Genomic DNA, 22,604 nt, shown 5'->3' on the forward strand with positions numbered 1-22,604 from the left:
TTAAACGGCATGCGGCAGTGGCTAGGGGCATATGGAGATGTCTAGACAATCAATAAGAAAAACCAATGATCATAGGAAAATATCAACAGCACATGGTGGTGCTGGATACATATTGCATTCAGATGAGTGGATAAGGACTCCATGCAGTACAGTGATGAACTACCATCATAGGTGCAGTAAGGATGTAGCGAGTGCCCAGCATAAGCAGAAGGTTAGTGTTAGAGGTAACATCCCATTTTAAAGTCTTCATTAAGTCCAAATGGGGCCATACAATTCAGTCTGGATATCCACTGTAGTTCTCTTTGGAGGAGGACTTTTTCCCTATCGCCCCCTCTTTTAAGTGGTGGGATATGGTCTATGATGAAACATTTGATTTGTGAGACATTGTGGGATTTAGAGAGGAAGTGTCTTGCCACATGTAGGTTCTTAAAATCATTCTGTGCATCCTGGGTAGTGTAGCTCTTTTTTATTGATGAGCGATGTTGACTGAGTCTTTCTTTCAGCATTCTGGTGGTCTCACCGATGTAGAGCAGATTACAAAGACATCGTAGGGCATACACAACATATCTGCTGTTACAGTCCAAGCGGTGTTTGATAGTATACTCTGCCCCATCTTGTGGATTGACAAAGCGTGATCCAATTTGTAGGAATTAGCAATTAGAACAACCTGTGCATCGAAATGTACCCTTCTTGCGACTGAGCCAGTGTGTCTTGGTCCAGGTGCTGTTTTGACTAGGAGGTCTCTGAGGTTGGGGCCCCTTCTGTAGGCAAACCTGGGAGGTTGGGAAAGTTCTGATAATAGCACCGGGTCGCTGGAAATTAGATGCCAGTGTTCATTGACCTTACTACGAATGTGCTGCGAAGCAACTGTGAAGGTGCTGCAGAAGTTGAGTTTTGTATATTTATCCGTACCCACGGGCTCCTTCGGAGTAAGAGATTGAGTCTGTCAAGGTCTCTGACTCTGTGAATTGCTGCATCATCCTCTTCTTGGCTGTATCCTCTGTCAAGGAATCTGTTCTCCATAGCAATAAGTGCAGTATTGCATTCCTCCGAGTCCGAGGTAATGTGTCTGACTTTTAGAAGTTGGGAATAGGGAAGTCCTTTCTTGAGCGGTGCTGGATGGAAACTCTTGGCATAAAGGAGGGTATTTTTGTCTGTCTTTGGAGTAAATCTTGGTTTTGATCAGAGTCAGTGAGTGTAATAGTGACATCAAGGAAGTTTATGAACCTATCGCTGAACTTCATGGTGAATTTAATGGTACAGGGGAGCAAGTTGAGATATTGCACAAACTCAAGGAGCTTATGCTCACCTCCTGTCCAGAGAATGAATGTCATCAATATATCGTACGAAAAAGAGAATCTCATCCTTGAACATGATATGGTTGGATTCATACGCTGCCATAACGATGTTGGCGTATATATATATTTTAACACTAATCCTAATCTTAACCATCCCCCTGGTGCCCCTAACAAGCCCCTTCAGTGGATCAACCCTAACCATCCCCTTCAGTGAGCCAACCCTAAACCTCCCTCAAGTGCCTAACCCTAACCTTCATGAAAAATCATGTGTCAACCGTTTGGGTCAACAATTTGCATGTCCTAAATCCACATCGACCATTTAACTGCAGAGCATCTGGTGTTGACTTTTTATTATCTTCCATCCAGATATCCCCACCACATAAGTATATAAAAGAAGTAGACTCTTTGATGAAGCTCCAATTACTGTGGACATATGCTATAAGCACCGGCATCTCAGTGGCTGTGCTGTTTCAACTCCCCACTCATCTAGACAGACGTTCTGGACTCAATACACATACTTCAGGCAAGCACAATGATTTGGGCAGCTGAATAAACTGTTAAAGATCTCTTTCATTTTAAAACCACCATTACAACAATGGATCAGACTGGTAATTGATCAACATTTGCAATTCTAATGCTGGATTATATATTATAAACCAGTGTTTTATAATGTCCTAACAGGAAAACTGTAGCAGGGCATGCTAGGATGTTTGAGAACCTGTAGCGACGAATGTTGCCTGCCCCCAGTTTAGGATATCTTTCATTTAGACTATTTGCTTTTGAAGGAGGGTGGAGAAAATGGATTGAGACTCAGGTATTGAATGTTAAGGGGTCTATTCAAATAGATGTCCTATACAAAATTGTTACATATCATTATAGATTTCATTAGTTTAATGCAATCTACAGCCTTGGCCATAAGTTTAGAGAATGACAAAAATATATATTTTCACAAAGTCTACTGCCTTTTATCAGATAAACTGCAAAGTCCCTCTTTGCCATGACAATGTTTTATCCCTAAAACTACATTTCCACTTCATTTCAGTCCTACTCCTGCTACAAAAGGGCCAGTTATCATCATGTTAGTGTTCTCTTGTCGATTAGGACAAGGCTGGAGATCACTCTGTCATGTTGAGTTGGAACACAAACTGGAAGCTTTCAAAGGATAGTGGGGTTTCCAATCCTCCTTCCTCTGTTATCCATGGTTACCTGCAAGGAAACACATCCAGTCAAAATTGCTTTGAACAAAAAAGACTTCACAGGCAAGGATATTGCTGCTAGTAAGATTGCACCTCAATCAACTATTTACCAGATCATCAAGAACTTCAAGCAGAGAGATTCAATATTGTGAGAAGTGTGAAGACGACTTCAGGGCTCCCAAGACCATACATCAAGTGCCAGGACTATCTCCTAAAGGTGATTCAGCTGACATATAGATGCTGCTTTTGTGCAGAGATCAATCTTGAGAAAGTTGTTAGACATTGTTAGGATTCTGAAGATCTATATGGAAAGAACTACTTAGTTGAGGAGGACAGATTCATTTGTTTGACACAGACCAGTAAGGGACTGGTCTGATATAAAGTAAACAATTGCTAGATGGATTACCCCAAAGATCTGGGCAGCATGGCACACCAGAAAAGCTGTGCCGGGGCAAACCTGGTTTTTGGTGCATACATTTATTAAGTTCAAATTTTTTGTGTCTAGTCTTAGATGGCAGGTGCAGCGCACACTAACATCTGAGCATACATACACATACTATAATGACACCTGTGAGAACCTTGATTTCTTTTTTAACTTACATTCCTTTATCCATATATAATGGGGAACACTATGGGGGTTATTTTGGTTCACTCTGACAATTTTTTCCTTAGATGGACAAAACCATGTGCACTGCAGGTGGGGCAGATGTTACTTGTGCAGAGAGAGTTAGATTTTGGTGGGGTTCTACTTCAAAGTGAGATCTATAGTGCAGTGTAAAAATAAAGCAGTCAGTATTTACCCTGCACAGAAAGAAAATAACTCGCTCAAATCTAATTCTCTCTGTTTATTTTACATCTTCCCCCCTGCAGTGCACATGGTTTTGTCCATCTAAGAAGGAATTTTTCAGAAAGAGTGAACCAGAATAACCCCCTATGTGCTGACTTCTTACTCCCTGGTTAAAGTTTACATATTGAAATGTTTAGGGTCATGTTATCTCTTCATGTTTCTTATTCCTTGAGCCTCTTCTGTGTTGTTGTTGTAATTGTGTGCACTACAGGAAGGGTATGTAGAAAGGGAATTACATGTTCTTAAAGTGCCATATTCCTAGGCAGAACACCTATACCCCAGTGTCAGTGTCCATAATGGATTCAGTCTCACAATTACTTAGAACATTCTAATGACTGTAGCCTCCGATATCAGAAGTATAGCACACAAAACTCAATCCCAGTTAATACAAAACATTTCCCAGTTATAAAGGGGTGGAGGAGGTTAATAGGAAAAAGATAAGCATACACACATAATCACATTTCCAATTAGTCACACTAACCATCCATAACTTAACTCCAGTAGTTCATTTTAAATAATAGTTTACATTTTGGACATTGAGATTATATATATTTTAATATTATTTTTTTTTTTTCAAATTACAAGCAAGAAACACACTGTTGTGCAACTGTTAGAAAGCTTAAAAACTAAGAGGTAAATTTACTAAAGCGTGAGTTTATAGAAGTGAGAGATGTTGCCCATAGGAACCAATCAGATTCTAGCTATTATCTTCTAGAACAGGCACGCTAACCGTACAGGTTTTAGTGATATCCAGGTTTGAGCACAGGTGATTTAGTGATTAGCACCGGAGTTATTTTGAGTAAATCATCAGTGCTATATTCTGAATATCCCTAAAACTGCACTGTTGGTGTGCTTGAGGACCATGGTTGGGAAAGCCTGCTCTAGATGGGGCTAGTTACATGTTAAGTTGAATCTGATTGGTTGCTATAGGCAACATCTATCACTTCTAAAAACTTTGTCAGGGGGTGACGAAGTCCGAACCGGCTGCTGGACGGGTTCCTGCCGGCGATTGATCACCGCATACGGCTGTTCCATCTGTGCCTTCCTGCTGTGCTGCCCGACTACTCCATGGCAAGCTTTGCTACCTTTACCCTAATGTACGTCAGTATTTATAAGTAAAAGTTGTGTATATTATATTACTGATTGGTGCGCTTCATTTATTTTCTCTTACATATATATATATATATATATATATATATACTAGGTGATTCATCGCGCCCTACAGGCGCTCTTCACACCTTCGTAAGGGGCTGCGCCCCCTTAATTTGTGAACGTTTGTATTGTGAGAAATATGGTTAGAATTGTATGAAAGATGCCTGTATTGCAACATGAGTTATAGGTGAATTGTGTAGAGAGCATATGATTTGGAAGGGGGTGTGTATTGTTTTGTTTAATTAAAAAGCAGTTACAGAGTAAGATGTACATTGATAGTGTGGATGGTACAGTGACATTTGTGGGTGGGTGTGTGTGCAATAGTATAGTAGGGTGTTTTTGAGTCAGCGGCTCCCCACTGGCGGAGGTCACAACACAGGAAAACAGGAGGCTGGGTAGTGATAGGGGTGTGTGGGCATAAGGGGGACTAAAGAGGAGGGTGGGAGACACAGTGCAGCTTCTGCCAGTGGGTGAGGGTCCAGCGTGACAGTACAGGAGTACAGGACGGTGGCCCTGAGTCAGTGTCCTACTGGGTGGGAGTTAGGGTGCATGAGAGCAGGAGGCTGGGCTATGAGGCATGATAGGGGTATGTGGGCAACACAGCGTCAGCGACTCCCCAGTGGTGGAAGTTATGGTTCAGGAGAGCAGGAAGCTGGGTAGTGATAGGGGAGTGTGGGCATACGGGGGACTAAAAAGGGGAGCAGGGGTGCCATGAATTGTGGGAGGGGCGCGGGGGGTGCCGTGAATCGAGGGAGTGGGGAGAATTGCGGGAGGGGGGGGCGCAGGTGTCGGTGAATCTCGGGAGGGGGCGGGGTCCACAAAGTGCAGGAGTGGGGCGTGAATCACGTAAGGGGGTTGCGAATTGCAGGAGGGGGGGTCGCGGGGGGTGCTGTGAATTGCGGGAGGGGGGATTGGGGGGTGGGTGCCGTGAATTGCGGGAGGGGGGGCGCGGGGGGTTGCAGCGAATTGCAGGAGTGGGGGTCGCGGGGGGTTGCCGCGAATCGCAGGAGGGAGGGCACGGGGTGTTGCCGCGAATCACGGGAGGGGTGGGTTGCGGGGGTTGGTGGCGAATCGCGGAAGGGGGGTTGGCGGCGAATCGCGGGAGGGGGGGCTCACAGGGTGGGGTGGTGCCGCGAATCATGGGAGGGGGTGGTCGCACGGGTGGTGCCGTGAATTGCGGGAGGGGTCGTGGGGGGAGGGGGGGGTGTACCGCGAATCGCCGCAAGAAAAAATCAAACACAGAGAGGTCAACACATGTAAATGTTGACTTAAGTGTGGCATTTCATCGGTGTCCATGTAGACACATGAGAATGAATATGAGAACATTCAAAAAAATGAAAAATAAATCTCAAAATGTCATGTCAACCTTTTTCATTGTCGACCATAGCCATGGGGAGGGGGGGGGTGTGTGTGTTTTTGCCGCAAATCGCGGGAGGGGGGGAGGGGGTCGCGGGCTGTGCCATGAATTGCGGGGGTGTGTGTGTGTGTTTGCCTCGAATTGGGCGCGCGGGGGGTGTGTGTGTGTGTGGTGTGTGTTTTGTCGCGCATCGCGGGAGGGGGTCGCGGGGGTGTGTGTGCCGCGAATCGCGGGTCACGGGGGGGGGGCGCGAATCGCGGGTCACAGGGGGGGCGCGAATCGTGGGTGGGGCGGCGGGGGGCGCTCACCTGGTGCAGTCTCTTTGCTGGGCAACATGGGGAGGCAGAGGATGTCTGGCACTGTGGGCTCACTGGGCTGGTTCTCTGTCATGTGAGTCAGTCACATACCTCCCAACATGACCCTCTCCAGGAGGGACACATTGCTCTGTTTCTGGACTTCCCTCATAATGTATGATTGCCATCACCTGTTTCACACATGTTATTAATTGATTAGAAAGGTGCTTCAACACAGGTGCTGGCAATCACTAATTAAGGGAGAAGTCCAGAAACAGAGCAATGGGTCCCTCCTGTTATACACACACTCACACTCTTTGAGTGACAGATGTAGCCAAATATATGAGATATATATATAATTTTTTTTTTTTGCCTTTTTGCTTCACTCACACATAGAAGAAAAAAGTGGTGAGTCCACACTAAATAACTACACATTCCAGCAAGCCTTGTTAGTTTAAAAATTTAGTGCTGGGATTTGTAGTTCAACAGCAGCTGAAGGGACACTTATTCCTCACTCTTGGTTTGAAGGCTAGATACAGTATGTTCCTATTCCCATCCTTGCTGGCGGGTCGCCAGAACGTACGCGCTGGCGACCCGCCAGCAGCCACGCCAGCGAGGAGACTGAGACGCACGTGCGTCTCACGCGCACGCGCGTCTCAGTCTCCGTCGCTAGCGCGACGGAAACCCTGTCCGTCTCCACCTCAGGGAGACGGACAGGGTTAGGGGGGGGTTAGGGGGGGTGCGGGCAGTCGGCGGGGACCCCGGGTTACCGCCGGCAAGCCGGCGGGGACCCGGGGAAACGTATGGAAGCGCCGTCAGAAGGGGACGCGCGCGCCTCTCGTGCGCTCGCGTCCCCTTCTCACGATCGCCATGGCGCTGGCGGGGGATGGCGGCTGGCGACGCCAGCGCCATCCCCTGCCAAGATGGGAAAAGACCCATCTGTAAGTACAGATTAAGAATAATCAATTCCACCCGCATAACTGATTTGTGTCCATGGAAACCCCATTTAGGCTAGCTACAATTTTCACAAAATCAAGCTGCAATCATCACTTTCCACATAACATAAATTCCAGTAGAGATAAGTACGTCGAACGACACCATCATTTCATTTTAAATACATTTATTAACAAATGTTAACACCTATTGCTAGTAAGAGCAGCTTACAAAATGGCAGAATGTATCATAGAACTAGACCAGCCACGATGGATAATTACAATGTGCATAGTGGCCAAGCTTAACATCTTAAGAAATAGAAGTGAATTCAGTTTTGTAATAACGGTTTCAAAACAGGTTTTTATTTATTTTTTTTGTCATTTTTGGAGTTTTTTTTTTTAACTTACAACATATACAAAACCAGGCCACAATCTTAATTGATAAATTTTTGTTTTCACACCGATTTAACTCTGCAATGTGCAACCATGTCAAAGGACACAGGAAAATAAAGCAAAATAACACAAGTCTTACTCTCATGCAGATAACCGCTATACTGTATGTTTCTTGGAATGGTTTTTACATCAAATGTATTATCACAATACACTTTCTTTCATAGGTCTGGATCGATACTGCAGATCTTGTAAAGCATAGCTGCCTGCTGCTAGGATATTACTACTGCAGGCCACTATAGCAGTGGAGTGGTTTCACTGTAATAATAGGATGTAGAAGAGGTTTATGAAACATCGGTAGTATGCAGTAACATCATGTTGGTTTCATATATGAAACTGAATAAGAAAAACAATGGGTAATATGAAAACTGGTGCACGGGTAATCATTGGAAAGGAAGTCCCTGTAATTCATAAGCAACCAAAAATGCTTAATGTATATCTTTCCCTAAAGCAGGCATGTCCAAACTATGGCCCTCCAGCTGTTGTAAAACGACAGGTCCCATTACGCCTTGCCACAGTTTTGCTATTAGGGATGCTAAAACTATGGCAAGGCATGCTGGGATGTGTAGTTTCACAACAGCTGGAGGACCACAGTTTGGACATGCCTTCCCTAAATCATACCAAAAAAAGTGCAGTTAGAATCTGGTTGCTGTGAGTTACCGCACCCTTTCTTTGCAGGTGCACCAATTACTTATACACAAGTTAATAACCTTGTCCCCCAGTGTATTTATGGTCTCAAGTTTTTCACTGCCATTGTCTCATTGCTTGCAATAAATATCAAAGATCTAAATAAATATTTACAACTCTTCCTCTGTAATCTTTCTTCCACATAGCTAGTTTGTAAGGGTTTTCTACAGCACCTCTTCAGATTCTCACATTAAACACCAACACCTCTGACTTCCTTTATCAAATAAAAATATAATCAAGATTAATTCAAATACAGAGTAAAATGAGGATAGTGGCTAACAAAGAAAATTGCTTTTAAAACAACCCCACCCCCAACAAATCGAAAGATTAAGAAAAGATAAATGTTTTTTTAACGATCGATCCATTCCTATGGGAAATACTCCATAAGATGTTACAAAAACTGACATTGTACAAGGAATCTGACATGCATTTATCGTCATTCAGTGTGTGCGGAGGAAGCATGGCTTTTACTCAAAACTCTTTGCGAACATCAAGAATTTCAGTGTTGTTTGCTGTACATAAGATCGCAAACACCAGTGGACAGGAAATGCAGTATTTTAGTGTGTTGGGTATAATGCCAAATAATTACATTTTCTTTAATGCTAAAGAATTTAAGAATTTAACTTTATAGTAGGTTGTAAATGCTACAAGATACTCATGGGTACTTTCGAGGAAGCCATGCAGGGTTGACTTTGTACCTCCAAAAGTACTCGCTTAGTAAGAGAAAAAGTGCACCTATCACTAACAATGGAGAGGACTACACTGCAGATGGAACCATAGAAGAGGACTGCTGACTCCACCGAGCCAATAGGCACTTACTTCCTGGTTCGCCAATATACGGTATTGATTGTTGGTATGGTGTAAGCTCCAGATACACAAGAGTGAATTAGGTGAGCAATAAGCTGGTCTATAACAATACACAGTTATCCCCTGCACAGACACTGTCTCACTTTTACTGGTTATTTGTAAACCTTCAACACCAGGAATTTGGTAGTCACAATAAAAATATGAAAAAAAAACAAGCTTCCTACTTATGAAGCAACATAATTTGCAGGATGTCAATCAGAGAAGCTCAGAGTAAGATTACCCTGACAAACACCCACAATTACAATCAGATGCCTATAAGTAGTGTGATCAGGTGCATTACTTGGAACATTGACGGCACAGCTGAGATCTCAAGAAACCCTGTAAGAAGTCCTCCAAGGTTGAGTCTTGGTTTGCGTGGTCGCTGTAAGTGTGCCTTCATAGGACAATGAACTGTGCAAATTTAAAAGTAATTGTTTTATGCTCTATGATAGGATTACCTGTATTTATAACTATGCAATCAAAGTTTATATATTTCATTTTTCATGTTTTTTATAAAAGTTATATATTGAAAATAAGTAATGAACAAACATGGGATATATTTTACAAATAAAATATGCAAGAATAATTCCTGCTTTGTGAACCCTGTTCCCTAAAATTGAATCTTAAAACCCCTTGGTACAGAATAACTAAAATCATAATGCCATTCTTAGTAGGAGAAATGTAATAGAACAAGCATGGCAGGCTTGGAAGTGAGGCCCGCTTCAGGTAGTAGATTCCCCCCTATAGGTTCTTTACATTCACTGATCCATCAGAAATGAATGTCACCTAACTTTTCGGTTCTCTGTTTTCTGCCACCTGGATTTATGGTCCAAGATTACTCTTTTAGGCACCGCCCCTAAACAATGAATGCTGCCTGTTTTTAAAGGGGTGGACTAAGACCTGCTGCTTGGCAGACATACAATTGTTAAAATTATTTAAAATTGTTCAAAATATTATAAACACAAAATGTCTTGAACCTGAAAATGCAAAATTGTCTAGCAAAACTACAGTTTATCAGCAATATTGTCATAATGAACGTAAAAGTGTTTCAACTCCTCTTAACTTTAGTTATGACAGGAAAGAACGGTCTAACCATGATTGTTCCCAGAAGAGCCGCCAGGCCTTAATCGGCAAAGCATTGCCGGATCTTCTGGCAGTAAACAGGTTAGAAGGAGAAGACCAGCACGATATTTAATGTGCAAAACATGTCTTTGTGAAGAAGGTTATCAGCACTTCAGTACTGGAGCTGTGCAATAAGCATATCGTCCGGCACTGAGCAAACTATGAGCTGGTTCAAAAATGGTATGCAGATAGTAAGCACGTACGGCATCCTGAAAATGAAAAACAAGAACGCAGAGTTTGAGGATTTAGATCACAGAAACTATTAAAAGGAAGGATTCATCTTTTCCGGCGGCAGGTTCTCTTGTGTTCCGCATGCCAGTGTTCTTGCTGACATTTAATGGAGCAGTAAGAGGTGTTCCAGCAGCAGTGGTACATCGCCTCCTCTTCACAGTTGTAGCACTGAATGGGGTAAAAAAAAAAAAAAACCCAACACATTATACTCCCTCAATAACATACAATTAAGTAATACTGCAACAGATTGAAGACAGATAACCATAATAGAAACAACTCTATAACACATGTATGTAACTGAGGGGATACGGTCATTAGGTTTACACCAACTAGGTCGACAAGCATTGGGTAGACACCACTAGGTCAACAGGCAGCAAGGTTGACATGTGTCTAGGTCGACAGTCAAAAGATCGACATGGGGTTTTTCACAGTTTTTTGAGCACACGTGCCGACAGGCAGTATTTCATACCCTACCATCCACTAGGGCACGGTGGGAGAATAAAATAGTGCTCCGAGCGTAGCGGGGCACCACGCCCGAAGCACTGCGAGGGGATGCGGTGCACTTCAAACTGTGTCCATGTCGACATTCAGGTAGAAAAAACTGTTAAAAAAACCCATGTCGCCCTTTTGACTGTGGAACTTGCCCATGCCGACCTAATGTTTGTGTCGACCTAGACATGTCGACCTTGACCCATGTCGACCTTGCTGCCTGTCGACCCAATGCTTGTCAATATAGTTGTTGTAGACCTAACAACCCACCCCCGTAACGGAGATGAATGGGCACTTTACCTGGAATGTATCCCTTACAGTGTGCTAGCTGTGGGGCTTACCACAGGATATAACTGAATAGCTCTGGGCAATTTACCTGGAATGTATCCCTTACAGTGTGCTAGCTGTGGGGCTTACCACAGGATATAACTGAATAGCTCTGGGCAATTTACCTGGAATGTATCCCTTACAGTGTGCTAGCTGTGGGGCTTACCACAGGATATAACTGAATAGCTCTGGGCACTTTACCTGGAATGTATCCCTTACAGTGTGCTAGCTGTGGGGCTTACCACAGAATATAACTGAATAGCTCTGGGCACTTTACCCGGAATGTATCCCTTACAGTGTGCTAGCTGTGGGGCTTACCACAGAATATAACTGTAAGGGATACATTCCAGGTAAAGTGACCAGAGATATTCAGTGTGCTAGCTGTGGGGCTTACCCAGGATATAACTGAATAGCTCTGGGCACTTTACCCGGAATGTATCCCTTACAGTGTGCTAGCTGTGGGGCTTACCACAGAATATAACTGAATAGCTCTGGGCACTTTACCCGGAATGTATCCCTTACAGTGTGCTAGCTGTGGGGCTTACCCAGGATATAACTGAATACCTCTGGGCACTTTACCTGGAATGTATCCCTTACAGTGTGCTAGCTGTGGGGCTTACCACAGGATATAACTGAATACCTCTGGGCACTTTACCCGGAATGTATCCCTTACAGTGTGCTAGCTGTGGGGCTTACCACAGTATATAACTGAATAGCTCTGGGCACTTTGCCCGGAATGTATCCCTTACAGTGTGCTAGCTGTGGGGCTTACCCAGGATATAACTGAATAGCTCTGGGCACTTTACCCGGAATGTATCCCTTACAGTGTGCTAGCTGTGGGGCTTACCCAGGATATAACTGAATAGCTCTAGGCACTATACCTGGAATGTATCCCTTACAGTGTGCTAGCTGTGGGGCTTACCACAGTATATAACTGAATAGCTCTGGGCACTTTGCCCGGAATGTATCCCTTACAGTGTGCTAGCTGTGGGGCTTACCCAGGATATAACTGAATAGCTCTGGGCACTTTACCCGGAATGTATCCCTTACAGTGTGCTAGCTGTGGGGCTTACCCAGGATATAACTGAATAGCTCTAGGCACTATACCTGGAATGTATCCCTTACAGTGTGCTAGCTGTGGGGCTTACCCAGGATATAACTGAATACCTCTGGGCACTATACCTGGAATGTATCCCTTACAGTGTGCTAGCTGTGGGGCTTACCCAGGATATAACTGAATACCTCTGGGCACTTTACCCGGAATGTATCCCTTACAGTGTGCTAGCTTTGGGGCTTACCACAGTATATAACTGAATAGCTCTGGGCACTTTACCCGGAATGTATCCCTTACAGTGTGCTAGCTGTGGGGCTTACCACAGGATATAACTGAATACCTCTGGGCACTTTACCCGGAATGTATCCCTTACAGTGTGATAGCTGTGGGGCTTACCACAGGATATAACTGAATACCTCTGGGCACTTTACCCGGAATGTATCCCTTACAGTGTGCTAGCTTTGGGGCTTACCACAGTATATAACTGAATAGCTCTGGGCACTTTACCCGGAATGTATCCCTTACAGTGTGATAGCTGTGGGGCTTACCACAGGATATAACTGAATACCTCTGGGCACTTTACCTGGAATGTATCCCTTACAGTGTGCTAGCTGTGGGGCTTACCACAGGATATAACTGAATAGCTCTGGGCACTTTACCCGGAATGTATCCCTTACAGTGTGCTAGCTGTGGGGCTTACCACAGGATATAACTGAATAGCTCTGGGCACTTTACCCGGAATGTATCCCTTACAGTGTGCTAGCTGTGGGGCTTACCACAGAATATAACTGAATAGCTATGTGCACTTTACCTGGAATGTATCCCTTACAGTGTGCTAGCTGTGGGGCTTACCCAGGATATAACTGAATACCTCTGGGCACTTTACCTGGAATGTATCCCTTACAGTGTGCTAGCTGTGGGGCTTACCACAGGATATAACTGAATACCTCTGGGCACTTTACCCGGAATGTATCCCTTACAGTGTGCTAGCTGTGGGGCTTACCACAGTATATAACTGAATAGCTCTGGGCACTTTGCCCGGAATGTATCCCTTACAGTGTGCTAGCTGTGGGGCTTACCCAGGATATAACTGAATAGCTCTGGGCACTTTACCCGGAATGTATCCCTTACAGTGTGCTAGCTGTGGGGCTTACCCAGGATATAACTGAATAGCTCTAGGCACTATACCTGGAATGTATCCCTTACAGTGTGCTAGCTGTGGGGCTTACCACAGTATATAACTGAATAGCTCTGGGCACTTTGCCCGGAATGTATCCCTTACAGTGTGCTAGCTGTGGGGCTTACCCAGGATATAACTGAATAGCTCTGGGCACTTTACCCGGAATGTATCCCTTACAGTGTGCTAGCTGTGGGGCTTACCCAGGATATAACTGAATAGCTCTAGGCACTATACCTGGAATGTATCCCTTACAGTGTGCTAGCTGTGGGGCTTACCCAGGATATAACTGAATACCTCTGGGCACTATACCTGGAATGTATCCCTTACAGTGTGCTAGCTGTGGGGCTTACCCAGGATATAACTGAATACCTCTGGGCACTTTACCCGGAATGTATCCCTTACAGTGTGCTAGCTTTGGGGCTTACCACAGTATATAACTGAATAGCTCTGGGCACTTTACCCGGAATGTATCCCTTACAGTGTGCTAGCTGTGGGGCTTACCACAGGATATAACTGAATACCTCTGGGCACTTTACCCGGAATGTATCCCTTACAGTGTGATAGCTGTGGGGCTTACCACAGGATATAACTGAATACCTCTGGGCACTTTACCCGGAATGTATCCCTTACAGTGTGCTAGCTTTGGGGCTTACCACAGTATATAACTGAATAGCTCTGGGCACTTTACCCGGAATGTATCCCTTACAGTGTGATAGCTGTGGGGCTTACCACAGGATATAACTGAATACCTCTGGGCACTTTACCTGGAATGTATCCCTTACAGTGTGCTAGCTGTGGGGCTTACCACAGGATATAACTGAATAGCTCTGGGCACTTTACCCGGAATGTATCCCTTACAGTGTGCTAGCTGTGGGGCTTACCACAGGATATAACTGAATAGCTCTGGGCACTTTACCCGGAATGTATCCCTTACAGTGTGCTAGCTGTGGGGCTTACCACAGAATATAACTGAATAGCTATGTGCACTTTACCCGGAATGTATCCCTTACAGTGTGCTAGCTGTGGGGCTTACCACAGGATATAACTGAATAGCTATGTGCACTTTACCCGGAATGTATCCCTTACAGTGTGCTAGCTGTGGGGCTTACCACAGGATATAACTGAATAGCTATGTGCACTTTACCCGGAATGTATCCCTTACAGTGTGCTAGCTGTGGGGCTTACCACAGGATATAACTGAATAGCTATGTGCACTTTACCCGGAATGTATCCCTTACAGTGTGCTAGCTGTGGGGCTTACCACAGGATATAACTGAATAGCTATGTGCACTATACCTGGAATGTATCCCTTACAGTGTGCTAGCTGTGGGGCTTAGCACATTTTATTATTTACTATTATTGGCACTTTTACACAAGCCATCCTGTATTTTAGGTTTACCTGGGCCATAAACAATGACCACCAGAAGTTGCTCCTCCTTCAGCAGTGTCTTTTCCACTTGTCAGCGTTCCAGTGAATATTGTTGAAGGTGCCCATACATGGTACAATTATTGTATGCAATTTGGACTAGATTGCATTGCATCGCAAAACATATAAGATGCGATCTAGTCTAAATTGCATACAATAATTGTACAGTGTATGGGCACACTCCCAGGAATAGTAACAGATTTAGTGCTTATGACAGATTATAGCCGTATGCCCCTTACCCACTGCTTCTTCTTGGTCTGGGAGATCAGCTGCTTGTGTTGTGCTGCCAGCTTCTTAATTTCCTCAACAAACTCTTCTTTGCACTTGTCTTTCACCTGCTTGCTCTTTCTGTCCATCTCTCCCTGAATGTTGGCCACAGCTTTACTAACTGCCTGCCTCTTCTCCTCTTCCATCTCTGCTCGCAGCTGTAGTAATAGGAACAGATTGTAAGTTACCTTGAAAGACAAAACACTTCAGGCATGCCTTAGCCTTCACAAAAGCCAATCACATAATACAGGCAGCTAGTATAGAAGAGATTAGATATGTTTTGTACATTCATTCCATATATTCATAAAGCTCATGGGCCAGATGCACTAAGCTTCAAAAGTGATAAATTGGAGAGTGATAAACAGCCAGCCAATCAGCTCCTGCCTGACCTTTTTAAACACAGCCTGTGACACGGCAAGGTAGTAGCTGACTGGCTGGCTGTTTATCACTTTTGAAGCTTAGTACATCTGGCCCCATGTCTCTAGCATGAATGTAATAACATTGTGCCTTTAGTACTTCTGTCTAGTTATTATTAGTGTTGCTGTGCACCAGGTTGCAATACAATAAAAGGTAATTAAGGTGGATCAACCTCTGATTCAGGCCTGTTTGCAAGGCAGCGTATGTTTGCAGCCTTGCAAACAGGTTTACCGTTGCCCGCCCGACCCTCCCTGTAAATCCATCCCTTACACAACCCCTCGCATGCAACCGAACGGAGGAGAAATCATTTGATGGTCGCTAACCATCATAGGATTTCTGCAGCCTTCGTTCTGAAAAGTGTCAATACTTACTTTTCAGGGGCCGCTAATCTTTGAATTTGGGGTGGGTGTTGACTTCTTGCGATGTCAGCCACCCGCCCAGAGCAGGATTTGACATGCCTGCTTGCCCAGCGGTTTTATGGGAACACCAATAAAACCCTTTTTTGTGCGATGAACTGACGCACATGATGATATACAGGAACCAGTCATTTAAAATGGAAATGGTCTAACTGTGTATGTGCACCTTTAGGGGTGGAAACTCACAGGAAAAGCAAAAAGATTGTATCTAAACATGGGTCTGTGATAAACCACACAGGTAGTTTCCTGCTTTCTGCATCCCGCCACTTAGAAAAGCACCTCAGGCCCCAGACCTGCATTGCCTATGCGACTGCAAGTCTTAAAGGGCATACACACAGGGCGATTTTAATATATATATTTTTTAAACAATCTGACAAGATTGCTTGGATATTAAGCATGTTACGCTCTGTGTGTATACCTCCGAGCGATGACTGGACCTGTGCATCTGACTAGATTTTGACTACATGTAGGCAAGATGTAGTCAAATCGCCAGCCTGTGCTAAATAGAACACTAGTTAGCACAGATCGCCCATACATACATTACTATGTGTGTATGGGTGATCTAGACGCTGGGAAGCACAAGGAGTAAATCTGTGCCTTACTGCTCCATGGGAGGGTTCGATCCTGCCTGAGCTCACCTTAGGACACCTGCACCCCTCCCCCCCAGTCACACTTACTGCTCCAGAGAAGGTTTCTGTCCTTCCTTAACTCTGTTATGTACAGTCTTTTCTAACATTTGATTTTGTTCTGTTTATATATCCCTCCTGTCATTTCCTAGAGTACTACAGTTTCAGCTGGAACTGTGACTATGCGGTTATAGAATGTAACAGTGGATGTGTGTGATGGGCATGAAATCTATCCTGACATACTGTACAGTAAATGAACATTCTTGATAGCAAATAATTGCAGTTTGAGCCAAGGATGCAAAAAGGTTTCAGACTATGACTTAATTAGAACATTAAACTAACTAAATATATGAACAAATTAAAATGTCAAATATTAGACAAGTAACATTATATTAAGCGCATAACACCAAATCTCAGAGAACCATGAGCAACCTCCGTGCATAATTACTGAATATAGCACAGACTGTTACTTCCCTGGGATCTGGTATTCCTCCTGTCCTGGCAATCCCCAGATGTCTATAACATTCTGACTACACTCTCCTCGCTCTTTACAATATGCGGTTTGCTTAAAAATTGACACCAGAGGACCAAAGGGGGAGTCACTTTATATACATCAGGTTTGATATACATCTGGATTGAGAGGCATGGCACAGCCTATATCACTTTTACTCTTAAACTTACTAAACTCCACTTAAATAATAGGGTAAGAGACTGGCCACAGATAGCATTGTCCTCATACCTAAACGCTCTAATTACAGGTACCATTGACAATACCAGAGAAAAGCAGAGTATACTGTCCTATGTAGTAGGCTCTCGTTAGCTTGCACACCATTACCAGACACAAGGGATAGTAAAACATATTTACAGCTTTTCAACTGAGAACATTTTATTCTAACCTTATCTAGAGCTTCTCGTACGGCTCTTTCAGTCTCTCTTTTGTTGTCCGTACTCATTCTTTCTTTGAACTCGTTGAAGATCTTACTGTACTTGTCATGACACATGTTCTGACACACATCATCATTATTGGTCTGTGTACTGTGGTGCAACATTCTTGGAGAGGAGGCACTCTGCTTCTTAGTCTGTGTACAGACAGACACCTTTTCCACTGGTGGTGGTAGAGTGGGGATTTCCTGGCTTGAGCTCACAGCTTCTGTTTCAGGTTCTGGCTCTACCTCCTATAAATAAGAAAAATGTTGGGTTAGATTTAAGGACTGGTCTACTCTCGCCTCACAAACTTTCTTAACTCTCACACCCTATTAGACCCACTTCAGTCAGGCTTTCGCTCTCAACACTCCACTGAGACAGCACTGACTAAAAGTGGTAAATGATTTGGTAACTGCTAAATCTAAAGGCCATTATTCACTACTTATTCTTGTAGATCTTTCTGCTGCGTTTGACACTGTTGATCACACTCTTCTCTTACAAACACTAAACTCCCTAGCCCTTTCCTGGTTCACATCTTACCTATCTGATCGCTCTTTCAGTGTTCGCTTCTCTGACTCTACTTCCTCTTCACTACCTCTGTCAGTCAGAGTTCCGCAAGGCTCAGTCCTCAGTCCTCTGCTTTTCTCAATCTATATTTTCTCTCTTGGCAAACTAATCAGCTCTTTCGGATTGCAGTATCACTTATATGCGGATGATACTCAAATCTATCTATCAACCCCAGAGTTGTCACCAGTGGTTTTAGGCAGAGTCTCTGAATGTCTCTCTGCCATCTCATCTTGGATGTCTTCTTGCCAACTCAAACTCAATATTTCCAAAATGGAATTACTTATATTCCCGCCAACTAAGAACAGTTACCATCCTGACATCTCCATCGCTGTTGACAACTAGACAATCTACCCTACCCACAAACTCGTTGCTTAGGGGTCATCCTCGACTCTAAACTGTCCTTTCTTCCCCACATTCAATCTGTCTCTAAAATCCCATTACATGCATCTAAAAAACCTATCCAAAATACGACCCTATCTCACACAAGACACTACCAAATCTCTTATCCATGTACTCATTAGATCCTGCATTGATTATTGCAATAGTCTCCTAACTGGTCTTCCCAAGAACAGACTCTCACCACTGCAATCCATTTTAAATGCTGCTGCTAAGGCTGTTCTTCCTTGCAAGACGTTCATCGTCTGCTGATCCGCTCTGCCAGTCCCTTCATTGGTTGCCTGTATCTTACCGTATTCAATATAAAACACTTCTACTCGAATATAAAGCTATTAACCATACTGCACCAGCTTATATCTCTTTACTTATCACAAAATATCTCCTATCTCGACCACTCCGCTCTGCACAAGATTTGCGTCTCTCTTCTGAACGGATCACTAGCTCCCCTTCACTATTACAGGACTTTCATCGGGCTGCTCCCATCCTATGGAATGCCCTTCCACATACAATAAGACTCTCCGCTAGCCTCCAACCTTTCAAGCGCTCCCTGAAAACTCACCTCTTCAGGCAAGCCTATCATATTTGAGTTCTACATGCATAACCCTCTGAGGCACTTATGTATTATATAGCTTCCCTTCTGGACTTGTAACTTGGTGGGACTGCTATACTATTACTCTTGCCAGTCCTTGTGTTTCCCTCCTATGTCCCTATAGATTGTAAACTTGCAGCAGGGCCCTCTAACCTCCATGTCTGTCTGTTGTTACCCGGTTTGTTTTATCACTGTCTACTATTGTAAAGCACAACGGAATCTGCTGCGCTATATAAGAAATTGTAAGTAAAAAAAGAAATAAGGACATTTTGATTAAGTAGAAGGATACTGAAGAGATAGCTTACACTGCAACTGAAATCCGTTCAAAACCACCTTGACAAATCATCAATGGGTGGTGGGGCACAGCAATTTCTTTCAACGGCACTAAATAATACCAATAATATATTTTAGCTTAACCCTTTGAGTGCCAACGTTGCTGTGAGAGATCCTCAAAATATCCGCTTAAAATGCCAACGCCGCTTACAGCGACTGTTCTTTTAGAATAAATAAACACAAAAACAGCCAAGTCAATTCATTAGAGTTTAGTTAAACATTGCACCCAAAAAAAAAATAACAGTTGCTGTGAGCGACGCTGGCATTTTTATCGGATATTTTTAGGATCTCTCACAGAAACATTGGCTCTCAAAGGGTTACCATTATGACCCGGATACAAAAACATTTAAAAAAAAAATGTATGTATATGTTTTTTCAGAGTTGCATAAGAAATTCAAACAATCAACATGGCACACATCAGCAATGAAACAAAACAAGCCAGCAATTACCTCCCATCAGCAGTAATAACAATCCTCAGTATGCTGTATACCTCATGATGCAACACATAACGAAAAATATACTATTCAATAAACAATACAACTTTGTATATTGTATTAGCCCAGCTAGGTATGCTTTACATACAGAAATAGTTGCATCCAGTACAGTTAAATAATGCTAGAGATATTAAGATTTGATATTTAAAGGCATCCCACCAAAGCCCTCACATAGAGCCATGCATTTTTGCAATGCATCTAGCTTTGTAAGGCTAGGTTTTCTTATGTTTGAGGAATCGAAAACCAGGAGTCGTCTTGCTTCGGGGAACTGTTTCATAACAACAAAGGGAAAAAAGCCTAATTGCAATTTCAAGGTGTATCACAGTGGCCCTTATTCTGATTGAGTCGGATGGCTCCCAATGCGGACGGACGGGCGATGGTTGGTGTTTGCGCATGTGCAGAGACGTATCTGCGCATGTGCGAATGCCTCACATGTACGAACACGCCGTGAGATCCGTGCAGAAAATGATCGAACGGAACCATCCGAGTAGGGGGCGTGAAGGGCTGATTTTGCTCATTACCATATGCGTACGCCCCGCGTTTCATGGGCTTTCCCGTGAAAACGCTGGGCGTACGTATGGTAATCCGGCCGTGACGCACGTGTGGGGGGCGGACATATGACATAGCCGGATGCCAGCTGCACGCCCATATCCCTGCTTTTGCATGGAGAAATGCCCGAGTGGTCTGGAGCACTCTGTGCTGCCTGACCACTCGGTCCAGCATTCGATGGTCGGCGACCATCGAATGATGGGGGAGGTTCCTACAGATGGAGGAGGTGTTCACATGAAAAATGAACTCGCGGTCCGTTCGGTTGGCGTCTTACCGCATTCGGACGCTGTGAGCGATCCGGAAGGAGGGGCTAAGAACACTCGGTTCCTCTCCGAAAATACGCATCCATCCGATTCAACTAGAAAAAGGGCCTATATGACAATCGTGCATGCTGTCTAGTATACAGAATAAAGAATTAAACACTTATTTAAAGCACCCCATTCCAATAGTGCTAAAATAGTGCACAAACATAAAGATGATTGTAATGTAGCAGCTGATTTTTGTGTCATTTCATACATTCCAGACCGATTTTTCATTTTTAAGCATGTTCTAAACAATTTTGTGAAATCTGATACATTATCAACTATTTAAAAGGATGGCTTGTCAGATATAGATGTGTCCACTTACATCTAGCCGTCCCGTATGTTATTCAGCCCTTCTAGGCACGCCATGCTGTTACTTGGTAGCACCGAACTTTTTCCAAAGTTACTTTTTCCATTAAAATGTGCCTTTGAATAGGACGCACAAGCAGTTTTTGCTGGGTAAAATACGCCGCTTGCCTATAATCTATGTTTGACTGGCTAGGTCTGCATACCAAATGCTATGCTACAGTGCTTTCCTAGAAAGCACTGTGCGGGAAATTTACTAAGATGGGAGTTCTATTTCACATGGGATGTTGCCTTGGGCAACCAATCAGAATCAACTACTTATTTATTTATTTAGCACCTACTAGAAGATAATGGATAGTATCTGATTGGTTGCCCATAGTAGCATCCCATGTGAAATAGAACTACCATCTTTGTAAATTGCATACTGTTAGGAGTAAGAGTTTCAGCAAGCAGTCCACCCTTTTTGAGAGCCTTTTGCTCACTCACATATCTTCAACAATAGTGCTCAGAAGCATAGATGTTAGACTCGTTGATAGTTATTTCACGAAGAGTAGTTCTGACTTATGTGACTGACTGTTCCGTATATCTGTACATGATTTATGAAGGTAATACTATGGGAATTGTTCAATGTATTCAGATTGTTATGCAATGCATTCAATAAAAATGTAAAAAAAAAAAAAAAAAGATTTTCAGCAAGAAAAAGATGCCCAACACTAACAGAGTTGCACAGGACCGGTCAGCTTACTGTCATCTCCCGCTGTGGCATATTGTGGCTAGATGTATGAATACTATACTACTACTATGATTACAGCTCTGGATGCTAGGGCTGCAATCTAAATGGAGATCTCACTACAAATCAAGGAAGGAACCAAGTAGATTCAGTAAATAAGTAATAAAGCATAGTGATGCTGTACTCAATAGAAGCCTACCATGCCTCTAGTTTAGCACAATAAGAAAGGTGACAAGAAAATATGGAGGTAGAGCCTTATTGACTCCTTGATTCCATGTTCTGACACGGCCTCCCTCTTCTAGGTGGTAGTACTAGAATCCTACTATCTCCTAGCTGCACCTTCAGAATATTTTCCTCATCTTTTGAAATTCACTCAATATTTCTTTTACCTGATCAACCTCTGTATTACTATAATATACAACTCTGTGGTCCCCCCCTACAGATGCAGACACGCTAATCGTTGTCACACCATTGGCCAAACAAGCACAAGCGGGTGTGGCTCAGCAACTATGACCACGATAAGATCTGTATTACTTTCTTGCCATCTTTACTGTCTGGCTCTCCAATTTTCTTTCCTTCAACTCTTGTTGGTGATGGTGCTTTTCATTGCATGGACTGGTGTTTTGTCTCAAAAGAGATCTAGGTTTCATTTACAGGTAATGACTATCTAAAAAATATGAACAAGCTTGAATTTGTTCTAGAATGTCTACAAATTTGATTTTGATTTTCTTTCTGCTCGGCAGTGGAAAGTTATGTTAAGTTCTTAATTCAAAACTTTCATTAGGAGGCTGAGTTCATGGT

The 22,604-nt window shown here is 43.5% G+C and overlaps 1 protein-coding gene across 6 annotated transcripts in view; it reads right to left on the reverse strand.

The window, feature by feature from the left end:
* Positions 1–7,246: 7,246 nt before the first annotated feature.
* The window catches only part of ZMYND11 (zinc finger MYND-type containing 11), an 85,033-nt gene continuing 69,675 nt past the window's right edge, over positions 7,247–22,604 (reverse strand). For all 6 annotated transcript variants that reach the window (XM_083188989.1, XM_083188990.1, XM_083188991.1 and 3 more), the window contains 3 exons: positions 17,510–17,788; positions 15,127–15,312; positions 7,247–10,579 (listed from right to left, as the gene is read on the reverse strand). In XM_083188989.1, the coding sequence (XP_083045115.1) occupies positions 10,457–10,579; positions 15,127–15,312; positions 17,510–17,788 (588 nt within the window). In that variant the 3' untranslated portion in view covers positions 7,247–10,456. The remainder of the gene's footprint in view (positions 10,580–15,126; positions 15,313–17,509; positions 17,789–22,604) is intronic.

Source organism: Crinia signifera, chromosome 5, assembly GCF_055691185.1.
Source record: "Crinia signifera chromosome 5, ASM5569118v1, whole genome shotgun sequence".
NCBI classification, from domain to species: Eukaryota; Metazoa; Chordata; class Amphibia; order Anura; family Myobatrachidae; genus Crinia; species Crinia signifera.